We start from the raw sequence: 23,055 nt of genomic DNA, 5'->3' as shown, positions 1-23,055 counted from the left end.
GGTTCGGGCATTTGGTCTGAATGCTTCCTAGACACCTTCCTGGGGAGGTGAGTCGGGTAGGTCCAACGCGGAGGAGACGCTGGGGAAGACCCAGAACACCATGGGAAAACTACATGTCTTGATTGGCCTGGGAACGACTCTGTATCCCTCTGGAAGAGTTAGAAGAAGTGGCTAGGGAGAGGGATGACTGGGTTTCTTTACTCTGACTGCAGCCCCTGTGACCCAGACCAAGCGGTAGGCAATGGAAGGATGAATAATTCCAACATATTCCAGGTTTTTTTTTTTTTTTTTTTACATTGTGTAATGAAATTTTTAAAATCATTACAAATAATTTGCAATAATGAAGGATATGCAACATTTACTGTTTTTGGGTAATGTTGCCAAGATTAAGTTGAGAGTTTATAAACAATGCATCACTTTTCCTGTTCAAATGAAGATGGCTGCAGTAGACCATGGCCATCTGAGACATGTGTTCTAACTGAAAATGTGTTTTATTCTTTACTTTTTCACTTGTGTATTTCCACACATTCAATCACTTTATTGTTTTACTGCTCCAGAAACTCATGAATTGTACATATATCTTTTAATATTTTAATATCAAACGTTACTGCTGTACCACACGTGAAAGCACTTTTGTATACTGTTTTTATAAGGCTTTTATAGAACCTCTCTCATGTAAGTGTTCTTACTGACCTTATGAAATATTCATCAATTTTCAGAGGATGGGCTTCTGCAGAAAATGCTAAATTAAACCATACATATTATGGAAAAAGTTCATCCTTTTTTTTTGTAGTAATATTGAGTGATTATATTTCTGAATTTTGAGCACTGAATCATATAGATTGTTTTAATCACCATTGTTTTATGTCAATAAATATATATTAGAATAAATATAATGAAAGTACCTGACTTCAGTTTACGCAGTGTATGTTATTTCTGCATCTTTGTCAACAGAACAGAACTTATGGAGAACAGAATGAAGGTCTTATTAATTGTTTGTTTGTTCCTAACTGGATGGTGATTTTACAAGATGATTGGTTGATACGAATGGACTGACCTGTGTCTACAAAGAAGAAAATAGACACTTAATTGTACTTTATTGTTCATTCATTCATTATCTGTAACAGCTTATCCAGTTCAGGGACATCCAGAGCCTACCTGGAATCATTGGGCGCAAGGCGGGAATACACCCTGGAGGGGGCGCCAGTCCTTCACAGGGCAACACAGACACTTTTGAGTCGCCAATCCACCTACCAACATGTTATTTTGGACTGTGGGAGGAAACTGGAGCACCTGGAGGAAACCCACGCGGACACGAGGAGAACACACCAACTCCTCACAGACAGTCACCCAGAGCAGGAATCGAACCCACAACCTCCAGGCCCCTGGAGTTATGTGACTGAGACACTACCTGCACCACCGTGCCACCCCTGTGCTTTATTGTGTATTTCTAACATGATAATAATGACCTGATGGATGGTTTTGCTTTTGTTGCTCAGTTCAGCTGGGACTGTTGACCAATGGAACCATTTCCAGCTAGTGAATACTAATAGTGTTGGTATTGAAAGTGACTTCAGTTGTGGGAGCCTGTTTTGGTCTTCTTTTTATCACTGCTGTGCTTTTCTATGTCTTTGGTTGGCTGTTTTATGTTATTTATATATTTTAATTTTTTTGGTGTTTTTTCAAGCAACATTGGGTACTCGAAATGTGCTTAATATTTTAAATTTAATTTTTAAATTATTATTATTATAAGCTTAATAGGCCTATATGACTTTAAATAAATAATATTTGCATTTACTTCCATTGAAAATTATGGGCGGGATACAAAATTATGTTCCAGTAGTGTGTGTGTGTGTGTGTGTGTGTGTTTGTGTGAATTGAGTATGTGAGGGTGTCCTTAGTGTGACATTTCGTCGGTAGATGATGTTTTGTGTGTGTGTGTGTGTGTGTGTGATTATGTGTGTTATGATAGGGCTGTGTTCTCTTATCTCTTGGTTCCATACAGAGTTAAGTCTCCACCCCCTGCAGACCCCAGATCTTTGCTCTGACCCTAGCAGGACTCTAAACGTCCTTTAGTCTGGATCAAGGCTTAGTTTAGATCAGAAATTTGCCAGGACTTCTGTTTAGTCTGGAACAAACTTCTTTCTGAGTCAGTGTTTAATCTGGATCAGGGTTATGCTGGATCTGTGTCTAGTCTGGATCACAGGCCCAGGGCTTAATGTGGCTCAGTGTGGATTACAAGCTCAAATTGTTGCCTAGGTCAGTGTTTAGTCTGGATCCAATGAACAGTTTTTAGTTTGTAGATTACGGTTTCTTTTTCTGTGTGTTTTACAGGACATCTGTTTTTGCTCAAGAGGTGGGTCATTTCAGAACATGCACAAACACACGTGTTTTACACTTTCAAGACATGAGACACACATACACATGTGCTACACATGTTAAATATTTAATATCACTTCTAGAACTAAACCACACAAAAAACTAGTTTTGAAAGGAAGTGTATTGAAAATGTTCTTATTCTATATATTTTAATCATTTTTGATCATGTTTGTTGGTCCATTCATTGTGAAAATTGTTCTTATGTAACAAGATTAAAGTGTTTTCTTTAAACAGTTTACGAAGTGTTGTTACTTCTGTAGGTCATAGCTATTACTTTCTGTTTCACTATAAAACAAAGACACAGGAAAATTTTCCCAGACACAGATTAATATTAAGCATAAATTAATAGACGTTTTCAACACTGTCACTGGAATTTATTCAAATGCTACACTTAAACAATATCTAGTAATCAGTCCACAGAGTGGACTTAAGCCAAGAACTGAAGCTGAAACTGGATGTGTAAAGGATTAAAATAGACGCCTTTTTGGCAGAGCTGATAGACAATAGCCAAAAATAACCACAATCACACACAAACACCCTTACCATGACTCTGCAGAGAGTTTATTCCCTGATTGTGGCGTAATAGTGGTGTAACTGAACATATCAGAAACACCACACTGAAGTCTTTGAAAACCACAAGCGTCTGAATATTCACTGAGAGGACTGTTAACCTATGGTGTGCTATCTCCATCCCTCAGGAGGAAGAGGAGAGAAAGAGAGGAATAGAAGGATCTCTCTCGAGAAAGGAGGGAAAGAATGGAAGAGGACATCTCCATTCCGCAGTGTTAAGAGGAAAGTAACATCTGTCTATCATTCAGCAGGGGAAGAGTGGAAAAAGAGTAGCATATGTTCAGCCCTCAAGAAGAAAATGAGAAGAACAAGAAATTGAATAGAAAAAGAAGAATAGGGGTAGGACATCTCCAACTCCAGAGAAACACTAGAAAGAGGAGAGAAAGAAGAGGATGTAGAACTGTTACCCAGGGAACGTGGGATGAGAGGAAAGCAGCAGATATGAAGAAAATTGCAGCGCTGTTCACACTCATCTTCATTACAATGGCATTCTCTCTTTTTACAGGTCTCTCTCTCTCTCTCTCTCTCTCACACACACACACACACACACACACACATACTTGAGAAAGTCCTGCTGTTGCTATCAGTTTCAGCTCAAGCTAAACCTCGTGCTAAAAAGCAAAATGTTTCTGATACACAAAATGTAGCTTATCTACTGTTTTATTTAAACAAATGTACGTATAGTACACACGGGGTCCGTGTACCTTTTATTAATTTGTTTTCCATTTCTGATCTTGCGATAGAAAAACGGAGAATGACCCATTTCCCTGTTTTGAACGATTTAAATATTATTGATTTAAGGAAAACAAACCGTTTTCTACAACATACTGAAACGAAATACAACAAAATATGAAAAATGATTATGAGCTAATAGAAATTAAAATAACGACTTTTTTTCATTCTTGCTTGTGGCCAGTTATGGTTTGGGCTGCAGATTTTAGCCAGAACCGGAAGTATTTAACACTAATGGCGCCATATATTTTGAAACGGAACTTATTGTGCTAGTAGATTAAAGATGAACATACTTGACCTATTTCACGATTTAATTAGAAATATGGTCAAGGACGGGTAACATATGCAGAGATTTCAAAGTTACACTGGGGACACGGGTGTCCGGGGGAGGGTGTTCTAAGGCTAATGATAAGTGGTGACGTTTGTCAGACACGTATCTGTTGTCTTCCTGTTGGGTATGAAGATACCAAATATCAGTTTATAGTGAACTGAAATATATATCAAAATATATCAGATTTTAATATTCTCCGCATTTTTGTTTTGATGCGTTGGAAGAAAAGAAAAGAAAAAAACAAAATCTACATTCTGTCCCAGTAAACAGGGAACGTCCCTGGATGTTCAAAATAGGTCTAAAAGTAGTCTGTCCGTCAAGGACATATTTTAAACGTCAATGGACGTCCAAAATCCACCTTAATAAGTTAGTTAAGTGGTGACCAATCGATAACGTCAGTGGACGTCCAAAACGCATTTTATACAAGTGATTTATTTCGGGACCAATTAATAACGTCAATGGACGTCCAAAACACGTCTAATAGTCGTCTTTTCAATGTCTGTGTTTGGACGTCTTTTCAACTTTCATTTTCAACCTTAAGAGAACGTTGATTAGACGGCAGTCATTACGTTATTTCAACGTTGTATCAACGGCTAATTGTTTACTGGGGTGGTACTTTTGATAACATACAAAATAGGGTAATGGGTCGCTCTCCGTTTTTCTGTTGCAGGATTAGAAATGGAAAACCAATTAACGAAAGGTACACGGATTGTGGACCGTGATAAATTTGAGTCGATGAACCTCACATATTTTATTTTTCTCTGCTGTTCTTGATCACAATGTATTTTAAACAGAAATAACTTCATCATCTACGTGTATGATATAGGATCCTAACCAATGTCTGTGACAATATCTCATAGCATCTCAATTCCCTCATGTGTATTAATTAATTACTGTACAAACCTAATACCTCTCTCTCTTTCTCTCTCTCTAGTAGCAGATATGGATGTGTGTGCATCCTGTCATGCTAACGCTACGTGTGAGGAGAAAACTGACGGTTCTGGAGGGAAAGTGTGTAATTGCATGTATGGCTTTGTAGGAAACGGGAGAACTCACTGCCAAGGTTTGAATCCGCTTACACGTATTCATTCACTCATTCTCTTACACACATATTGATTTTCTTTCACTCATTCATTCCTTCAGCATATCATTCACCTGTTCATTCATTCATAATTAATTAATTATTTAATTCTCATTCATCTATGCATTTAGAGATGGGGTCACTCTCTAAAAGTGGAAATAGGGGAGACTCAGCAGGTTTATTTTTATTTATTTATTTATTTTTAATAGGTTTAAAAACAAATCTCTTTTCAAACTGCCATTTTATAACACCCTTATAGTTAATAACACTAACACCAGGGGAGCACTAACTGCCCAGTTCTGTTATATAAGCTAACAAATGCCTATATTGAATAGCAGTGTGCTGAGTGATGTGGATGGTGATCTCTTGTGGAATCCTGCTTACAGATATCTGTGGCATCCCTGGGGATTGAACATGTAACCAGTGTTTTATACTTATTACTTTTTGTAACTGTTTTGTTTATTTTTAGATAAGGATGAGTGTCAGCTGGGCAGAATCTGTGGAGATCACACAGTGTGTCACAACACATTTGGCAGCTACTACTGCACCTGTCTTCAGGGCTACACTCCATCCAACAACATGGCCAACTTCATCCCCAATGACGGCACCTTCTGCCGTGGTGAGAAAAAGAAAAACTATTTCAAAATTATTTACAAGCATGAACTGGTGATGTCTGATTGCTGTTCTACAGGGGTAGAATTAGGTGAGATAGAACATATTGGATCATTTAAATAATCATTTAAATTTGGCATTAACTTTGTAGCAGACTGTTCCTGCCTTTCACATAGGTTTGGGACCCACCGGGACCCTGAATTGGATAAGTGGTTACAGACAATGACTGAATGAATATATGAATGTATCCTTCGGCCCTACTTCCAATTTACTGATATATATATATATACAGATGTTTAGACCTGTTGCAAGCCACTACATTTTTTTTTCTTGGTTAATTTTTTATTTAACCTCAGACTGAAAAGGAGCCTTGTGTTATTTTAAACAAGCACTTACCTGTGTTTCTTTTTTCAGATGTGAACGAGTGTGAAGTAGAGCATGTGTGTGGGGAAGGTGGAGTGTGTATAAACACTGAGGGAGATTTCTCTTGTTTCTGCCAAACTGGATACAAAGTTCGGAATGGATTAGGAACGTTTCATCCACAAAGAGACTCTGCCTACTGCCAAAGTGTGTACAAATTAACACCAAAAGCTCACAAACGGACTCACAAAACACAATCAGCGGAACCTCATCAATGATGAAATACATGAGAAGTTATCTTAATAATATTTCCTGTGAATCTTGTATTCTGAGACAATTCACAAATTTTTATTTTTAAACTTGCATTATTATTATTTTCCTGTTAATAATAATACAATGTGTTTGGTGCAGCAAGTAGTGTCGCAGTCACACAGCTCCAGAGTCCTGGAGGTTGTGGGCTCAAGTCCCACTCCGGGTGACTGTCTGTGAGGAGTTTCGTGTGTTCACCCGGGTCCATGTAGGTTTCCTCCGGGTGCTCTGATTTTCTCCCACGGTCCAAAAACACATGTTGGTAGGCTCAAGTGTGTGTGTGTGTTGCCCTGTGAAGGACTGGCGCCCTCTTTAGGGTATGATCCTGCCTTGGGCCCAGTGATTCCGGGTAGTTTCTGGAACCACTGTGACCCTGAACTGGATAAGCAGATACAAACAATGAATGAATGAATGAATGAATACATTGTGTTAATTCAAAACTTTTCAGTTGTCATACAGGCTACTTCAGTTAATTTCATTTTAGGAAGTCTTGTTAGTTTTTTTTAGATCGTTATGTAAATTGTTAGTTGTTTTAAAAGGCTTTATGTTGCTTTATGAGCAATTCACAAGTGTAAAGTGTTACCATGTTTCGTAAAGGTAGAGTGTGTATTCTCTGTATGATATCTTTGTTTACTCTGTTTATATGTGTGTTTGCATGTGTGTGTGTGTGTGTGTGTGTGTGTGTGTGTGTGTGTGCTTGCTTGCATGTGTAGTTGTAGACTGTGGTTCTCCTCCCACTGTTCCTCACACTGTGCAGTTTTCAGAGTCTACAGTGTTTAGGAGTGTGGTGAGATATGAATGTTCTAAGGGATATGTGTGGAGAAATGGAAGAGGTGGAGGAGAAGGAGGAAACACCTCAAGTTGCAAAGCTGATGGACAGTGGAGCCACCCCAAAATTCGCTGTGAAGGTATGCAACAAACAAACAAACAATGACACAGAGGTAACGTTAACATCGATTCTGGGACAGCACTCAGTCAAGCAATGATAAGTAATAACTGCTCATAATATTAAATAATACAAATCCATTTCCAGAAAAGACACTATAAAAAATGTAAATAAAAAGAGAATGCTATGCTGTGCAACTAATTAAACACAATAATAGTAATAGAACAAAAAGAAAACACAGCCGATGAATCTGGGCCCAAGCTCATTTAAGATGGACTCAGGTGAATGGGGAAAAAATGGTTTAAAAAACATCTAAATTTGTAATAGTTTTAGGACATCATGGATTCTGCATCTACCAGCAGCCAGGGACCATCCATCTTGTAAGTGTACAGTTCAAAAGTAGCCTCCATGATGGTATGGGGATGCATGTTTTGCACATGGCATGAGTATAATGTATGTACATGATTTGGAGCAGCATGCTGCCATCCAGACAATGTCTTTTTCAGGGAAGGCCTCACTTATTTTAATAACACAAAGCCAAGCCACATTCTGCATGGATTACAACAGCATGGCTCCTTAGTAAAAGATTCCAGATGCTTTAGAAGTCTAGACCTTTATGAAATAATAAACACTAAAATGGAGACCCTCAGCTATTGTGCATCTGAAATCCTATTTGTCATGAATGCCACAATTTTTCAGTTTCAAAACTACAGCAATTGAAATCCGCAGTTTTAAATGTTCAAAATAAGAATATATTTTTCAAAAAACAATACAATATCTCAGTTTCAAAATAGATTTTTTGTTATGTTTTCATTTAGGTATTTGCACATCATTGCATTAGATTTTGCATTTATATTTTTGTGCTGACTGTTTTGGAAATGGGATTTGTATAACATGCTATATCATTGATCATTTATGATATCAGGATGACAATAAAAACGGTTCATTTCTGCTCATAAGAACTCAACTGCTCATAAAAAATTGTATTCGCTCTTAGCTGCCTTTAACTGCTTGTAATGGCACTGCTCATAATTTCTAATAAATACTTGTAATACCTCTAAATGGCCATAACTGCTCATAACGTCAAAGCTTGTAACTGTTAATACCTGCCAATAGTGACTCCTAAAATCTGCTTGTAAAAGCTTATAACAGGTTGTAGTTAGTGTGTGAATTAGTGTATAACAGAGACGGTTCCCTGTGTAGAGCTGAACTGTGGAGAACCACAGCTCCTAGCCCATTCGGAGCGTTTCTGGGAAGGTCTCTCTGTGGTGGGCTCCATAGTGAGCTATAAGTGTTTGGAGGGGTTCTTTAACATTGGAACCCAGAACACATCTGTGTGTTCTGCACTTGGAACCTGGAATCACATCAACTTCATGTGTACAGGTACAACATTTTATTATCTCTATCATCTATTATTATTATCTATTAGGAGCCCATAGTATTACCTCAGTATGCTATTTAGCAGTATGTTTAAACACACACACACACACATTTTCAGTGGTTGCTTGTAATTTTTGGATATGTTGTTTTCACCTTTGTAAAATATATGGTTCACATGTGAGCGTTTGTGTGTATGTCAGAGATCCAGTGTGGTCCTCCCCCACTCCTCCCTCATGCTGTAGCATTATGGGATGGCAGTAGTAAGATGGGCTCTGAAGTGGTATATGAGTGTGAAGTTGGATATCGAGCACAGGGTTCAGGAGAGATGTCGTGTAACTCACAAGGACAGTGGACACACACATACTTCAGCTGCAAAGGTGCACACACACACAAACACATGCATAAACTCAGTCACACAAACGAGCAGTTCTCATGGATTTCAGATGCACAAAAAAGACATAAAATATAAACCATAATAATCCTGTCAGAACAAAATTTTGTATAGTTTTAAAAATCTTTACTTTTAATTTAAATGAATTTATGCTTTGCCTCACACACCTCCAGGGACCTGGGGTTGTGTGTTCGAACCCCAATCTGTGTTTCCTTCGTGTGCTTCAGTTTCCATCCAAGGCCTACTTGTATTTTCAAATTCTGTCAAAAATTAAACCAAGGGATTAAGGTTTTATTCTGACAATGATGATATACACTCTTTCTATACATCATATCATATCTCTATCTATTTGTGTGTGTGTGTGTGTGTGTGTGTGTGTGTGTGTGTGTGTAGAAATTGTGTGTGAGGATCCCCCAGTTGTGTCCCACAGTGTACGTCTGTGGAGCGGAGATGTGCGGTTTAACTCCACTGTGCTGTATTACTGTAGTGAAGGTTATTATCCTGCAGAGGGAAAGAATATGTCTGTGTGCAGTGAGAACGGTTCTTGGAGTAAACCCTCTCTCGTCTGCAGAGGTAATGGTTCTTATCTCTTCCCAAAGACCAGCCAAATATCATATTCTGTGCTGGTCTAACCTGGTTTAGCTTATGACCCTGCAGGATCATAAAAGCATGCCAGTGTGCAAAATGCAATGTGTACCATATGTCCAAGAGTTTGTAGACACGTTTTTTTCTTAAATGAAGCATATAAAGGAGACGCCTTTTGCTGCAATAACTGTATGTGTCTGGCAAGGTTTTAAACTAGATATTGTAAAATTGCTGTGAGCATTTAATGAATAATTTAATCCACATAAACATTCGTGAGGTCAGGAACTGTTGTTGTATGAATAGGTTGGATCACAAACACCACTGAAAGCTCATTTCAAAGGTGCTAGAACTAGCTCCATTCCTCCAGAGAACACAGTTGCACTGTCCCACCGCCCAGTACTGTGGGGCTTTATACTCTCCTAGCCCACAATGGGCACTGGTCATGGTAACCTTAGGATTAGGTGCAGATTCTCCAGAGTGTTTTTTTAGGGATGTCTACAAACCTTTGGACACATTGTGTATAATCACTATTGGTACAAGATACTTTACAGAAGAAAGCAAAATGCATTCTTAACTTTTAGTGTAATTTAAAGTAAAGTGATTCCAAATACAATGGACTTTTATTATTTGTATGATCAGTATGATTTTTTTTATTCCCAAATAATATCAAATTATTGTGTTTCTGTTGAGAATGTGTGTGTGTTTGTCTATTCTGGTTCTCCAAGCAAGTAATAAACTTGTGCCCTGTTTAAATTAGTAGGACACATTTAACTCTGTCTATGTGTGTGTCTGTGTCTGTGTTTAGAGATACATTGTGGTATCCCCCCCTCGTTCCCCCATGCTGTAATGTTATGGAGTGGTCTCACTAAAATTGGTTCAGAGGTTCAGTATAAATGCAGTGACGGTTTCTTTAATATTGGGACAGAGGAAGTGTCTGTGTGCTCCAGAAGAGGATCATGGAGCATTCCTTACTTTCTGTGTCGAGGTATAACTGCACATGCGCACACACAGACACACACACATACGCACACACACATACATATTACATTATCAAAGTCAAAGTGAACATTATTGTCATTCAGACTGTACAACAGGAAATCATAGCTGAATGAGATTGCATTCCTCCAAGCTCAGATGTGCAAGTGTATACATTTGGCAAAAGCACAGATATTCTAGTCACATTATCACAGACAAGACATAAGCTTAATATAAAAGGGAAATATATAAACAAATATGCACTCTATGTAGAAAACATTGCACCTCAACAAACACCTGTGCACTTGTGTGTGTTCACTGTCTGCGAAATGTTGCCAAATGACATCTAGTTTTTAACTTTTCTTTGCTGATTATTCATAAATATTTAAATTAAAAAAAATCATATAAAGGAAGCATTGTTATCTTTAATAATTTTTTAAATACAGAGGTCTTTATAGTAGAACTGGCCTTGATTTCTATGTGTTTATCCTTAGAATAAGATGTCAAAAAATGGGTGTTGCCAAACTTTGGACTTTGGATCTGTGTTTGTGTGTGAGCGTGTGTATGCATATATCAAATTAGACTGCTTTGTTTGTATGTGTGTATTCATGTAAATGTTTGTATTTAGAGGTAGACTGTGGTGGCCCTCCCCCTCTCCCCCACACTGTCTTGTCCTGGGATGGTGAAACTTCTCTGGGTTCCATGGCTTTTTACGAGTGTGTGGATGGATATCACAGTGTTAGTGTGGACAGTGTGTCTGTGTGTGGCTCCAGCAGCCAGTGGAGTCCAGTTCACCTGCACTGTGAAGGTACATACAAATTTACACAAACTGCTCATAGGCACACACAGGTTATACAGATGGTTCTCTTAAACTTTTATTTAACTGAGAAAAGTACAAAGAATTTGGACTGTATTTTGTATATACAATCAGATTTTGAATTTGATGCCTGCAACACACTAAAAAATTGCCACAGATACAAGGTTACACATCAAATAACATTTCAACATATACAAAACCCCCGAAACCAAACATGGTAGCTGCAGAGCTTGCTCCCTGTTTGTCCCAGACCCACCCAGTGTCTGCTACAGAACCATTAAATCGGTCTGTAAATAATTGGAAATGTTTTCTTTGTGCTTTTGTCAGATAATTAAAGGTCCAAATCACAAATTCTTATTTTTATTTCATTTCACAATATGTCCCAGTGTTTATGATAATTGGTTTGTATGAAAAACAGAAACCTTATCGGAAAGCCCTGTTCATTCATGGAGCTCACTCCCCAGCAAATTTATATTTAAAAAAAAAGTCTAAATTCTACTCCAACTCACTGGCCACTTTATTGGAAACTACTACTTTTTTGCTTTTACTAACTGGCTGCTTTTTTAAAAACATCCCCTTCTGCTCCTACACCTTGACTACTTCATTAGAAACACCCCCTTCTACTCCCACATACTGTTTATTTTATTAGCGTCATCACCTATTTACATCTACATACTGGCTGCTTTATTATAAACCCCCTTTTTGTCTTCCACTCACTGTTAAACTTCCACAACTCTGTTAAAAACCCAACTTTTTACTTCCTCTTAATGGCTACTATTAGAAACACTAATCTTCTACTTTTACGCCTCATTTATTAGTTAAACTAACCTGATACTATATTTCACTGAACTGTGGACACCTATTTTATAAACCATAGTTATCCTGTCAGAACAAAACACCTCTTTTATACTTTCACTCACTTCCTAATATGGAAATGTTCCAATCCTAATATCCTAATATGGGAATGTTCACTACAGAATAGAGCAGAACTTTTTCCATTAAGTGGATGTTCACCAAGGGCATAATTTATTTTAAAATGAAGTGAATATAACAGAAGTGTGCCTGATGAAAACAGTGGTGTTATATAGAGATTTGCTGTGGAACCCCCTCCTTGCTTCCCCCTGCTGTACTCCATTGGGATGGCTCTTGTGCCCCAGGCAGTGTGGCCACATACTCCTGCCCCTTGGGGCTTCACCTGCAGGGGCAGAAAACACACTCTACCTGCACCACCCAGGGGACCTGGGAAAACGTCTCCATCACATGCAGAGGTACACACATAGACACAAACTCCTCCTTACGTTTTATGTGCAATATGCTCATTAGTGTGTTATTTCCTGTTTCTTTTTTTTCAGAGTAAGAATTGTCCTTTTTTGTCCTTGTATAACTTTACAGTTTCAGTCAAAACAGGGGGCACATATACTAATTTACTTACATTAATTGTTTACAATATTTTTAATGATATACTATATAATAACACAAGTAGAACTACAATACTCATTTGTTCAAATGCTATTTGCGGAGTAAAATATTGTTACAGAAAGACTGGCGCCCCCTCCAAGGTGTATTCCCGCCTTGCGCCCAATGATTCTAGGTAGGCTCTGGACCCACCGTGACCCTGAACTGGATAAGCGGTTACAGATAATGGATGGATGGATGAATGAATGAATATCCTTACATACGTACCACTGGCAGTTCAGAAGAATCACCAGGAGGTGGCAACAGTGCATTGTTTTTGTTTTCCATATTCCTGACTGTGGCAGCCTACTTCTATACTGCACTATCCACAAGTACAAAATCTGATTGAATTATAAATAATTATAATTTGTTTTTAGGTACCCATGCAAATGCCAAGCGTAATCTCAAGGTTTTTTGTTCAAGAACTCATCTAGCACTAACATATGGCTGAATGCCATCAAATCCTCACAGAATATTACAACTTTCAACCTAAAGCCATTCTGCAAATTGCTGCTATGTGAATACATATGTTTGGTCTGTTGGTATGCTGTGTTAGTATGCTTTGTCTCTGATTTGTAAGCTTATATAAAAAGGTAAATAAACAGTGTGTTTATTCTCCCCATCCAGCGTTATGTGGGCCAGTTCCTGTTGTTCCTCACACTGAGGTTCTGTGGGAGAATGGGACAGTGGTCGTCCATCGCTGTGTTAAAGGATACTACAGCTTTGCAGGAACTGACATATCAGTGTGTGATGTGACTGGAAGATGGCAGGTGGCCACCCTGCTGTGCAGAGGTAAAACAGACACGAAATCAGTTACAGGCCTTTAAAAAACATCATTCTTATCTTAGAACAATACGATGACTCAGTACTTCAATATTTTTAACTCAGTTTAGTCAAAAGTTCTCCTAATTATCCATACTGTTAATTCTGAATCTCAGTTAAGTTTAATATTCGACTACATTCAAATTTCTCAGTTTTCCTTCTAGCTCAGCTGAAGTTGTCACTCAGAGATAGGTATGGCATCATTGTAAGATTAAAACTCAAAAAACAAATGGTGTTGGGGAGAACAGACAGTTGCACCACTCTAGAGCCCCTGATGTTAATTACATCTATCTTCATAAAAGTTTAATATACTGTCAGAAAGGAGCTGAGCATAATTTGTTTATATAAAGTAGAAACAACACCATCCTACTATTTAGAAATGCCCCATTCCATTTTCTACTCCCAGGCTCCTTAATTACAATGTGTATGAATTGTGGGTCAGTTCCTGTTGTTCCTCACACTGAGGTTCTGTGGGAGAATGGGACAGTAGTCGTCCATCGCTGTGTTAAAGGATACTACAGCTTTGCAGGAAGTGACATATCAGTGTGTGATGTGACTGGAAGATGACAATGTTACAGTGCTGCAAATACAGACTGTAACTAGCAATACTAGATCACCTGCATAGAAACTGCTGTTATATAAATACATAGGTTTGGGCTCTTTGTATAGACAGATGTGTTTGATCTATAAGCTGAAATAAACGAGTAATTAAACAGTGTGTTCTCCCCACTCAGCGTTCTGTGGGCCAGTTCCTTCTGTTCCTCACACTGAGGTTCTGTGGGAAAATGGCACAGTGGTCTTTCATCGCTGTGTCAAAAGGTACTACAGTCGTTCAGGAAGTCACATATCAGTGTGTGATGTGACTGGAAGATGGCAGGTGGCCACTCTGCACTGCAGAGGTACAACAAACATGTGAACACTTTCAATGACAGTTTTTCCCAGCTGAAATCAAAAATTCTTTATATGTATTACAATAATTTGATTAGCATATATCCTAATTTTGTACTTGGAGGATATTTATATATGTTTCATATTATTTGTGTGTTTCTTGAAGTTGTTTTTTATTATAATGACCTCATTGAGACTAACTATGTGGTTCAGAGGTGGAGTTTGCTGTGAAGGGTTTGATGGTGTTTAATAAGAGATGTCTACGCTGGAGATCAGATTCAGAAACAGAAGGCCACAGTGAGCAGTTCAGAGTGAGTTCCTTAATATTATTACTCTTTCTCAGTGAACAACAAATAAAACACAGCTGTAGGTTTATACTCAATTGCATTCATAATATTCTCAAAAATTCTGAACACTACAGCAGCTTACATCTAACTTTTGCTTCCACTAACTCAGCACTGCTTTTCAGCCAACATCAGTTCAATCTCACCCAGTCTTCCTGTGATGTGTGAGACTGTCTTCCATGCAGTCTGTTTGCTGGGCGAACTCATATCTCAATATGCCTAAAAGAAGTGGTGAGATACAATGTTATGAAACCATAATGAAATATAATGTCAAAGTATTAGTGACTTCCTGATCCTGATTCGAGTCTTTTAATATTGAGCATCTGCCGATACCGAGTCCTGATCTGATACTTCCTAGATATTGCTGTTAGACGTGCACCCTTCAAGTGAACTCAGCCCCGTGTATCTGCTTGACACTGAATATCTCGCATTAAGAAATAAACTGCCTGCATCGAAGCTGCTGCTTAATTTTTTTATATCAAAATAAACAAATTATGTCTTCACAAACAGTTCATATAAATAACAATAAGGGGAAGCTTATGTTCACATTTAAGCTTGATTTGCATTTTGAGCTTATCAGGGCAAAGCTTTTTAATGTTTGCTTCTATTAAAATAACAGAAACAAAAACATTAATACATTCAATTTCTGTAACTGCTTTATCCTGTTCAAAATAGCAGTGGGTCTGGAGCCCATCTGCAATCACTGAGCACAGGAACACACCCTGAACAGGGAACCAGTCCATTACATAGCACCACACACTAACACTCACTCACACATATGGTCATTTTGAATTGCCAGTTCACCTACAAGCATGTTTTTGGACTGTGGGAGGAACTGGAGCCCCTGGGTTTTCCCCGGTATGCTGAGACAGTGAGCTGAGGCAGTCTTTGAATCTACAACGCAGGGTCCTGGAGCTCTGTGACTATGACACTACTTGTTGGCAACCGTACTGCCCATCAAAATAAGGGGGTTAAATTCTTAGAGATTAAAAAAAATGTGGGGAAATAGTTACACACGTAAATGTGAAATTTAGACAAAATATAGGTTTAAAAAAAAAATGACTGTGCGTGTGTTTATATTTTTAGGTGTTACTTATGGGACAGAGAGACTTTGATCCTTCGTTCAGTGACAGACAGAGGAAACTCTTCAGCTCTGTAAATCCTCAACACAGTCTATGTTTAAACCTTCAACCAGCAACAAACTACACCATCACTGTCACTGCACAGTATACTGGAGAAACATCTACTATCACTGTGAACACCAGCATTCCAGGTACACACACACATACACTTCATCATCACTGTACACTCCATTGGATAAACTGCCAGCCGGTCTGCTGCCAGTCACTGCCAGACACTTATTCAGCGTTTAATTTAGCAAAAAATATAAATCCTCATTTATTGATTTCAGTAAATAGGTCATGCAACATGAACACATTGTAATAGTCATTCATTCATTCATTATCTGTAACCGCTTACCCAGTTCAGGGTCGCGGTGGGTCCAGAGCCTACCTGGAATCATTGGGCACAAGGCGGGAATACACCCTGCAGGGGGTGCCAGTCCTTCACAGGGCAACACACACACACTCACACCTAGCAATGAGTCACCAATCCAACTTCCAAAAACACGTGTTTTTGGACTGTGGGAGGAAACCGGAGCACCCGGAAGAAACCCATGCAGAACACACCAACTCCTCACAGACAGTCACGCGGAGCGGGAATTGAACCCACAACCTCCAGGTCCCTGGAGCTGTGTGACTGCGACACTACCTGCTGCACCACCGTGCCGCCCGTTTACAACTCTAAATACATATTAGATCCAATAAATAAAAAATAACTAGCTTCTTGACAGTGTTGACAAAAATAAAGTAATAAAAATACAAAATTTATTATTATTTACATCTTCCACAGCATCCCATGTTTTCTGGACATTTCTGACTTATAATTCTTATAAATGTCTAATGCACATTAGACAATAATATATCAATTTAAACCTCCATTGTGTCTCAGTAAAAAACATGTTAGAGGTTTGGGACCTATGGTGTAATTGATTAATATGGATATTAATAGAAATAAATAAATGAATCACGTTTATGTTTCCTCCCAGTGCCTCCCACACCTGAGGTCACGTACAGTGAGGTGGACACTCAGTTACCCATCCTCAGATTACGCAGGACTGCCAGCACATTGGACCTGATATGGTGAGAAAACTCAGTGAATAATTAGATCATGTAGTTAGGTGTTACTTATGCGTAAACATTGTGACGACCCCTTATTTTCATAATGCTAATTTTAGAAATAAGGGGCACTGATACTTTCTAAGGCAATTAAAAGATGGCAAATTGAATGTGTTTATTCCCAGTGAATATGAAGGAATGGTGTTTTTGTGTTTGTGTGTATCTATCCCCAGTGTGTATCAGGTGATTGTGTTGCCAGTGGAGGGTGTGTTGGTGTTTGATTGTGGCTTGTCTCTCGTGGCTCGGAGAAGTTGTGGCGGTGAATATATTGCAGCTGAGCTAGAGCTGAAACATCTTGGGAAGAATGTGGACTTCAAACTTGGAGACAGTCAGCTTTTTGGAGAATACTACAATGCTCCACTTGAAAGAGGGAGAAATTACTATGTCATACTGCGTACTCTCTGCCAGTGGAGAGAGGTGGGATTTAACTCTGAAACAAATAAATCACAAAAGAGTGAAAATACTTTGGTGGGGCTATAGATGTATAATTCTATCATTTTGTAATTCTGAAATTTTCAAGTTAGGTTTTATTTTGAAAAAGATTCTAAAATTATTCTGTAAACTAATAATTTTGTTTTATTTTTCTTTTCTTTTTTTCAGTCTAGAGCGCAGTCCTGTGCTACCTGGGCCAAAGCCAGAGGTGATTGACTGATTTTCAGTGCTAGCAAATACATAAAAATGTAAAATAAAATAACACTTGTATATACAGTAGATTTTTACATTGTTTTAAATGTATCTATGTACATATTCCTCTATTTAGTGTCATCATACTCCACCAGTGTGTCTGCAATGCTGACGTTTGGCTCTATTGGTGCTCTGGGTGTAATGGCAACTCTGGGCTACTGCTGCAGTTGGTCAGAGCCTAATCTTATTATTGTTACAGATTTTGCATGTTTAATTAACTACATCATGTAGTCTTTTCACAAATTAACCTCTTTCATGTATCTCTCTCCCACTCTATCTCTTTTGTGTGTGTGTGTGTGTGTGTGTGTGTGTCTGCTGTAGGTTCTGGAAGGTAGTCAAATTTTGATGGATTATAAAAATAGAATATATCTTAACTGATACAATCTGACTGATTGGAACTTAAATAAATGGGTTTATAAAGAATGTTTTGTCTCTTTTTAATTTAAATTATATCACTAACTGAACATTTTTGAAAGTGGAAATTTACCAATTCTTGTTTAGTACAAAACTTAAGCTGCTCGAAGATCTGAGATTGCCGTTGTCTCATGCTTCTCTTTCCTGATCTTGCAAAAGAGGCAGACCTGGACTTCAGTCAGGAAAGTCAAACACACCTATTCTATGAAGCCATACTTTGCAGAATGAGACCTGGCATTTTTTTGCTGAAATAAATATCGACTTTCCTTCACCTTCATGGCAGCATGTCTGTCAAAATTTTGATTATATGCCTTTACCTTGACCCATGCTGTGGGCATGGATGCACCCCATTGCATGAAAGATGTTGGGTTTTACACCTTTAGCTGATAACAATTTATGGCAATTTTTGTTTTTGGCACAGAAACCTCAATGACGGTTTGCCCAAGAACAAGCTGAACCACAGACTAATCTGACTTTAGAAAATATTTTTACTGTCATTTGGACTATCAGAGATGAATTTGGGGTCAGAGACCATGGGGGAGTTTTAGCATAGAATTGACTGATTTTATGAAACAGCCTATGTGGCTACATTTGTGATTGATGGCTTTAAGGCCATGCACATTCATCAGTGGTTATCGGCCTTGCCCTACACCAGGGCTCTGAAGTTTGCTTGGATTGAGATTGCAGGGACACTTACACAAACAATAAGTAAACACGCACACAGTAATTAAACTTATCTAAACATAAAAAGATAATAAAAAATGCAAAGAATATACGCTGCGCATGCGTGCTTGCAGCTGAAACCTATTTCAGACCTCGCCCGGCAACAGGAAATCCTGTTTTCTGATTGGCCGATATGTCGCTAATTGAAGATAGTTGTAGGAGCGCAGAGTAGCTGCCTTTGACTCGTTTCTATGATTAATTTATGTGCGGCGAAGTTAATCATTTCTGAGCGTGTGAACTTGTTAAAATGCGCGTGTCTCACGCTCAATGAGATTTCTCCATGTTTTTTGAACCATATTATATAAAACAGATTATGAAAAACCTAAATTCTTTGCAATCTTGCGTTGAGAAATTTTGATTTGATTTTGGTGCAGTCATGGCAAATGACACTTTTAGCATGAACCTTCGGTTTCAAGAGCAGATGTAAACTTAGTACATCCCTATGAACATTTAGAGACTACTAAAAAGTGTTTTATGAACAATGCAAATTTCTTCTGGTTGCATTCCATGAATGAATCCCTTAGATTTAGATGGTGTATACACCAGTCTTTAACTATATCTTTTTTTCACCTAATTCTAAAACATTTAAAAATGATTTGAATATTTATTTTTGAGGATAACTTTGCTCCTCTCTTCGTCCGTTAAATAAAAGGTTTAGATTTTTTAAGCTTCCGTAAAAACGATTTGTTGACTGTAATGTTTACTTAATTGTATTTTACTATTGTTAAAACTGAATATCGTGTTTTTTTTATTTAGATACATCCCTTATTTTATTTGAATTTGAAACCGTTGTGTTGCATTTTAACTATATTTATCAACTAAAAATTATATAAAACGAACCGTCCAAAAATAATTTTAATTGTTAATCATGAAAAAAAGGAAATAATACAGACATAACCTTTATATTTTCTGTCAGTGTTATCGCGGCCCTGAACTGAAGTAAGTGCCTGTATGAACAGATTGATGGATGTTGATTAAAATGTTACGTTTAGAGGTTTTTATATTTGAACAAAGTATATATGCCTTGAATTAAATGTAATTTCTCTGTTTATGGTTCAGTTTGGAATTAAAATACAATTAAATGTGGATTATTTAACATATTAATTTTAAATAAACTGTAATAAATAAACACAGCAGCAGCTGAGGAGTCTGAGTGCAGGACTCCTACTAGTGGACTCTAATCTTGATTGGCCGGCGGAAGGAAAAGGCGCGAAATGACAAGGCGGGAGAGGATGAACCAGAAATAAGACGGCTTACGTATGTGCAAAAATGTCAGAATTATGTCTTTTTATCGGTTTCTTTAGTATTTATGTAGTTGATGTATGTTTGTCCAATCACTACAAATTTATTTTTCAATCGAATATGGACTAATACATGTAGTTAAAAAGAGCATTGCGATGATATATGCTAATACAGTGTTTAGCAAAAAATAAAACAAAAAATGGCGGTGGCAATGGTCAATATAAATGTACAGACATTCGAAATGCTTTCTACTTAGGCAGTATTGGGAAAGGAAGGCGGCTAGTCGTGTCAGCCATTACCGTGTTATCGCTAGTAGTGATGTGTCGGTCGCGAACGAACCAGTTCAAAGAGCCGGCTCTTGTAAGTGAACGATGAGAGCCGGTTCCCGTCTAAGACCGAGCCATTTTTTTCTAAGGCTTGTCATTCAACCAATCAGAGAACAACTAGCAAGTTCCAACACTCCAACCCTACAAGCTGAGACACTGGGTTTTCCTGAATGTCAATCTGCCTTCCAAAAAATAGTTTAAGAAAATGTTATATCAGTTAAATGTTTGTTGACAGTTGTGGTTGTTTTAATCACTACCGTTGAATGCTGTTGTTTTGCTCTTTGCAGACTATTTGTTTATTTTATTACCCAGAAATGGATGATAATTTAATAAGCTATTTTGTAATACCTACCTTTTGGGTTCCATTGGCTATATTTCAGAGTTTACAAGTGATTTATTAAGGTGTTTAAATAAAAATCCAGTTATTTATACAATTGAATGTGTGAGTGCAATCAGTGAGTTATTACAAGACAGCCATAAAAACAATTGGCCATTGCAACACTATTATTTTTAATATTGAACAATAATATTTTGTCCATATAGTCATGTAAAATGTAGGTAATATTGTTCTGTACCAGTGGAAATAAGTGGTAAAACAAAGAGCCATTTAGGAGCCGAAAGAGCCGGCTCCTTATAAAGAGCCGAGCCAAAAGAGCCGGCTCCCCAAAAAGAGCCAAAATTCCCATCACTAATCGCTAACGTTATCACTAAGTACTATCACTAGCTAAATATTTGACCACTTGTGAAGTGGGATTCAACACATCAGACGTACAGTTTCATCTTTTAAATGATCAGTTTTTGTGTTTAGTAGATGCCATTTTCAGGACATACTTTTTTACGTTTTTTTTTAAAATTATTTTTACATACGTTTTTCTCTTCAAAAGTTCTTATTAAAATAAATAAATGTGAGGAACCTGACACATGTATTCGCGTCACGTTTGTGGACAGCTGTTCTACCATACTCATCTATATATAAGTTGAAATGGTTTGTCCAGTTTACTACATCATTTGAACAAAACAGCTGTTTTGTGTGAAAATGTTATAATGAATGGACCAGTAACAGTGGAGAACTGCTACTGGCCCATTCATGAAAAAAATTACTTGGAATAAGATCTTGCGACATAAACGTCCATTGAAATGTAAGTTTTTTCGTTCTATCAAATTATCTACAGTTTTGAAGATACATGCTTTTCTTTGGGCAGAGACAATATTCTGGTCTCATATTTAACAGACTATTTGTGAGTCTAAGATTAGGGCTTCTAGAAACAAGCAGGAAAAACAATTAGCTATCACTAGTTAATTCTGGCTACTCATACACCACGTTAAGAGGGTCAGAAATAAAGAAAAAATGTACTGAGACAAATTTTTGTCGTAATTTTTTTTTTCTGTTTCTCTGTGTCAGATATCTTCCTTCCAGATAAAACAAAAGTACACAACCTTCTGAAAAAGTCTGAGTTAATAAAAAAATTTTCTGTGATGAAAAATGGTAACTTATTAATGGTAAATAGTTCGTCCTTACATTGCTTAATTCAAATGATTTTTTGTTTCCATGTGAAGTATTTGTTTTTTGGTTTTAGAGATGAACTGTTTTTACAGAGTAGATTGCCTGCTTAATTTCTCTTTCCTGTCTTCCCTCAGTTTGAGTGACAATTATTTTTTCTGTCTAGAGATGAAAAGCAAATCTATTTGTGTATTACAGTGTGGTCAGATGGCTGTGATGTTCTCAAACATCAAATATAGGGCTGTTGTCTACAGCTATGAGGTAACATACTAAAAAGGTGTTGGCTCTGTTAAAGTCACTTAATTAACTTTTACAACTAACTTTCACAACTAAAAATTAGTAAAAATGAATATCAATTATTATGAAGATTAAGTTGATTGTTTTGCACTCACTGAAAAAAACAGAGTGAATCCCCAACTTGGGGTTGACCATATTTTAAGTTGTTTTTTAGTAGAAAATGTGTGATACAACCCAAAATTTCTAGGTGTCACTGTAATACATTTCATTACATGAAGAATTATTGGAGAAAATAATTCATCTTTTGAGGTAATACAGTAATATTGTGATGCTGATATTATAAGACTTTAATATTTTCTATCAGGCATCGACCAGATGCAGACTCATGATGAATTTACTGATGCTGCCAGTTCCCATTCAGCTCAACAGGAATATATACCCTCACTCAGCTCATCCACAGAGTACATATAGAACTCCATGGACTCGAGGTCAGAAGAAAAGTTTAAGACATTGTATTATAGGCATTGTCAAAACCAGCTTTATAGAACATTCTGCATTGCTGTGATACCTGTAACATAATTTAGGTCTGAATCATTTAGAGAAAGTAGGAAGTTAATTATTTTCTCTTAATTATAGCTAGATATATTTTCATTGACAAAACCCAATAGTTAAAATTGCACTTTATGATTTGAAATTCACACACTTTCAAACTTGGATGTTCATGTAAAAATGTAATATATTGTCATGCATTTGTGCTTAATATAGTTTGTGTGT

General features: G+C 37.4%; 2 protein-coding genes across 3 annotated transcripts in view; both read left to right on the top strand.

The window, feature by feature from the left end:
• Positions 1-2,132: 2,132 nt before the first annotated feature.
• LOC136679805 (sushi domain-containing protein 1-like) lies at positions 2,133-18,251 on the top strand. Of its 2 annotated transcripts, XM_066658485.1 has the most exons (21): positions 2,133-2,356; positions 3,078-3,454; positions 4,947-5,075; positions 5,563-5,712; positions 6,120-6,272; positions 7,088-7,282; positions 8,464-8,643; positions 8,841-9,017; positions 9,425-9,604; positions 10,422-10,601; positions 11,220-11,399; positions 12,497-12,676; positions 13,491-13,655; positions 14,420-14,584; positions 14,787-14,884; positions 16,004-16,190; positions 17,025-17,118; positions 17,328-17,571; positions 17,755-17,794; positions 17,915-18,008; positions 18,160-18,251. In XM_066658485.1, exons 2-21 carry the CDS (start codon positions 3,226-3,228, stop codon positions 18,182-18,184), a joined length of 3,045 nt encoding a protein of 1,014 aa, XP_066514582.1. In that variant the 5' UTR covers positions 2,133-2,356; positions 3,078-3,225; the 3' UTR covers positions 18,185-18,251. The 2 variants fall into 2 exon arrangements, with proteins under 2 accessions (XP_066514582.1, XP_066514583.1); XM_066658486.1 differs by lacking the exons at positions 2,133-2,356; positions 3,078-3,454; positions 18,160-18,251 and adding an exon at positions 4,657-4,712 and having other exon boundaries at positions 17,915-18,091.
• Positions 18,252-19,857: 1,606 nt separating this feature from the next.
• The window catches only part of LOC136679804 (protein shortage in chiasmata 1 ortholog-like), a 46,720-nt gene continuing 43,522 nt past the window's right edge, over positions 19,858-23,055 (top strand). Inside the window, exons 1-4 of the mRNA XM_066658483.1 lie at positions 19,858-19,914; positions 20,110-20,246; positions 22,243-22,305; positions 22,646-22,769. Of these exons, the coding sequence (XP_066514580.1) occupies positions 20,235-20,246; positions 22,243-22,305; positions 22,646-22,769 (199 nt within the window). The 5' untranslated portion in view covers positions 19,858-19,914; positions 20,110-20,234. The remainder of the gene's footprint in view (positions 19,915-20,109; positions 20,247-22,242; positions 22,306-22,645; positions 22,770-23,055) is intronic.

Source organism: Hoplias malabaricus, chromosome Y (genome assembly GCF_029633855.1).
Source record: "Hoplias malabaricus isolate fHopMal1 chromosome Y, fHopMal1.hap1, whole genome shotgun sequence".
Classification (NCBI taxonomy): Eukaryota; Metazoa; Chordata; class Actinopteri; order Characiformes; family Erythrinidae; genus Hoplias; species Hoplias malabaricus.
This window is presented reverse-complemented; position numbering and strand designations above follow the sequence as displayed.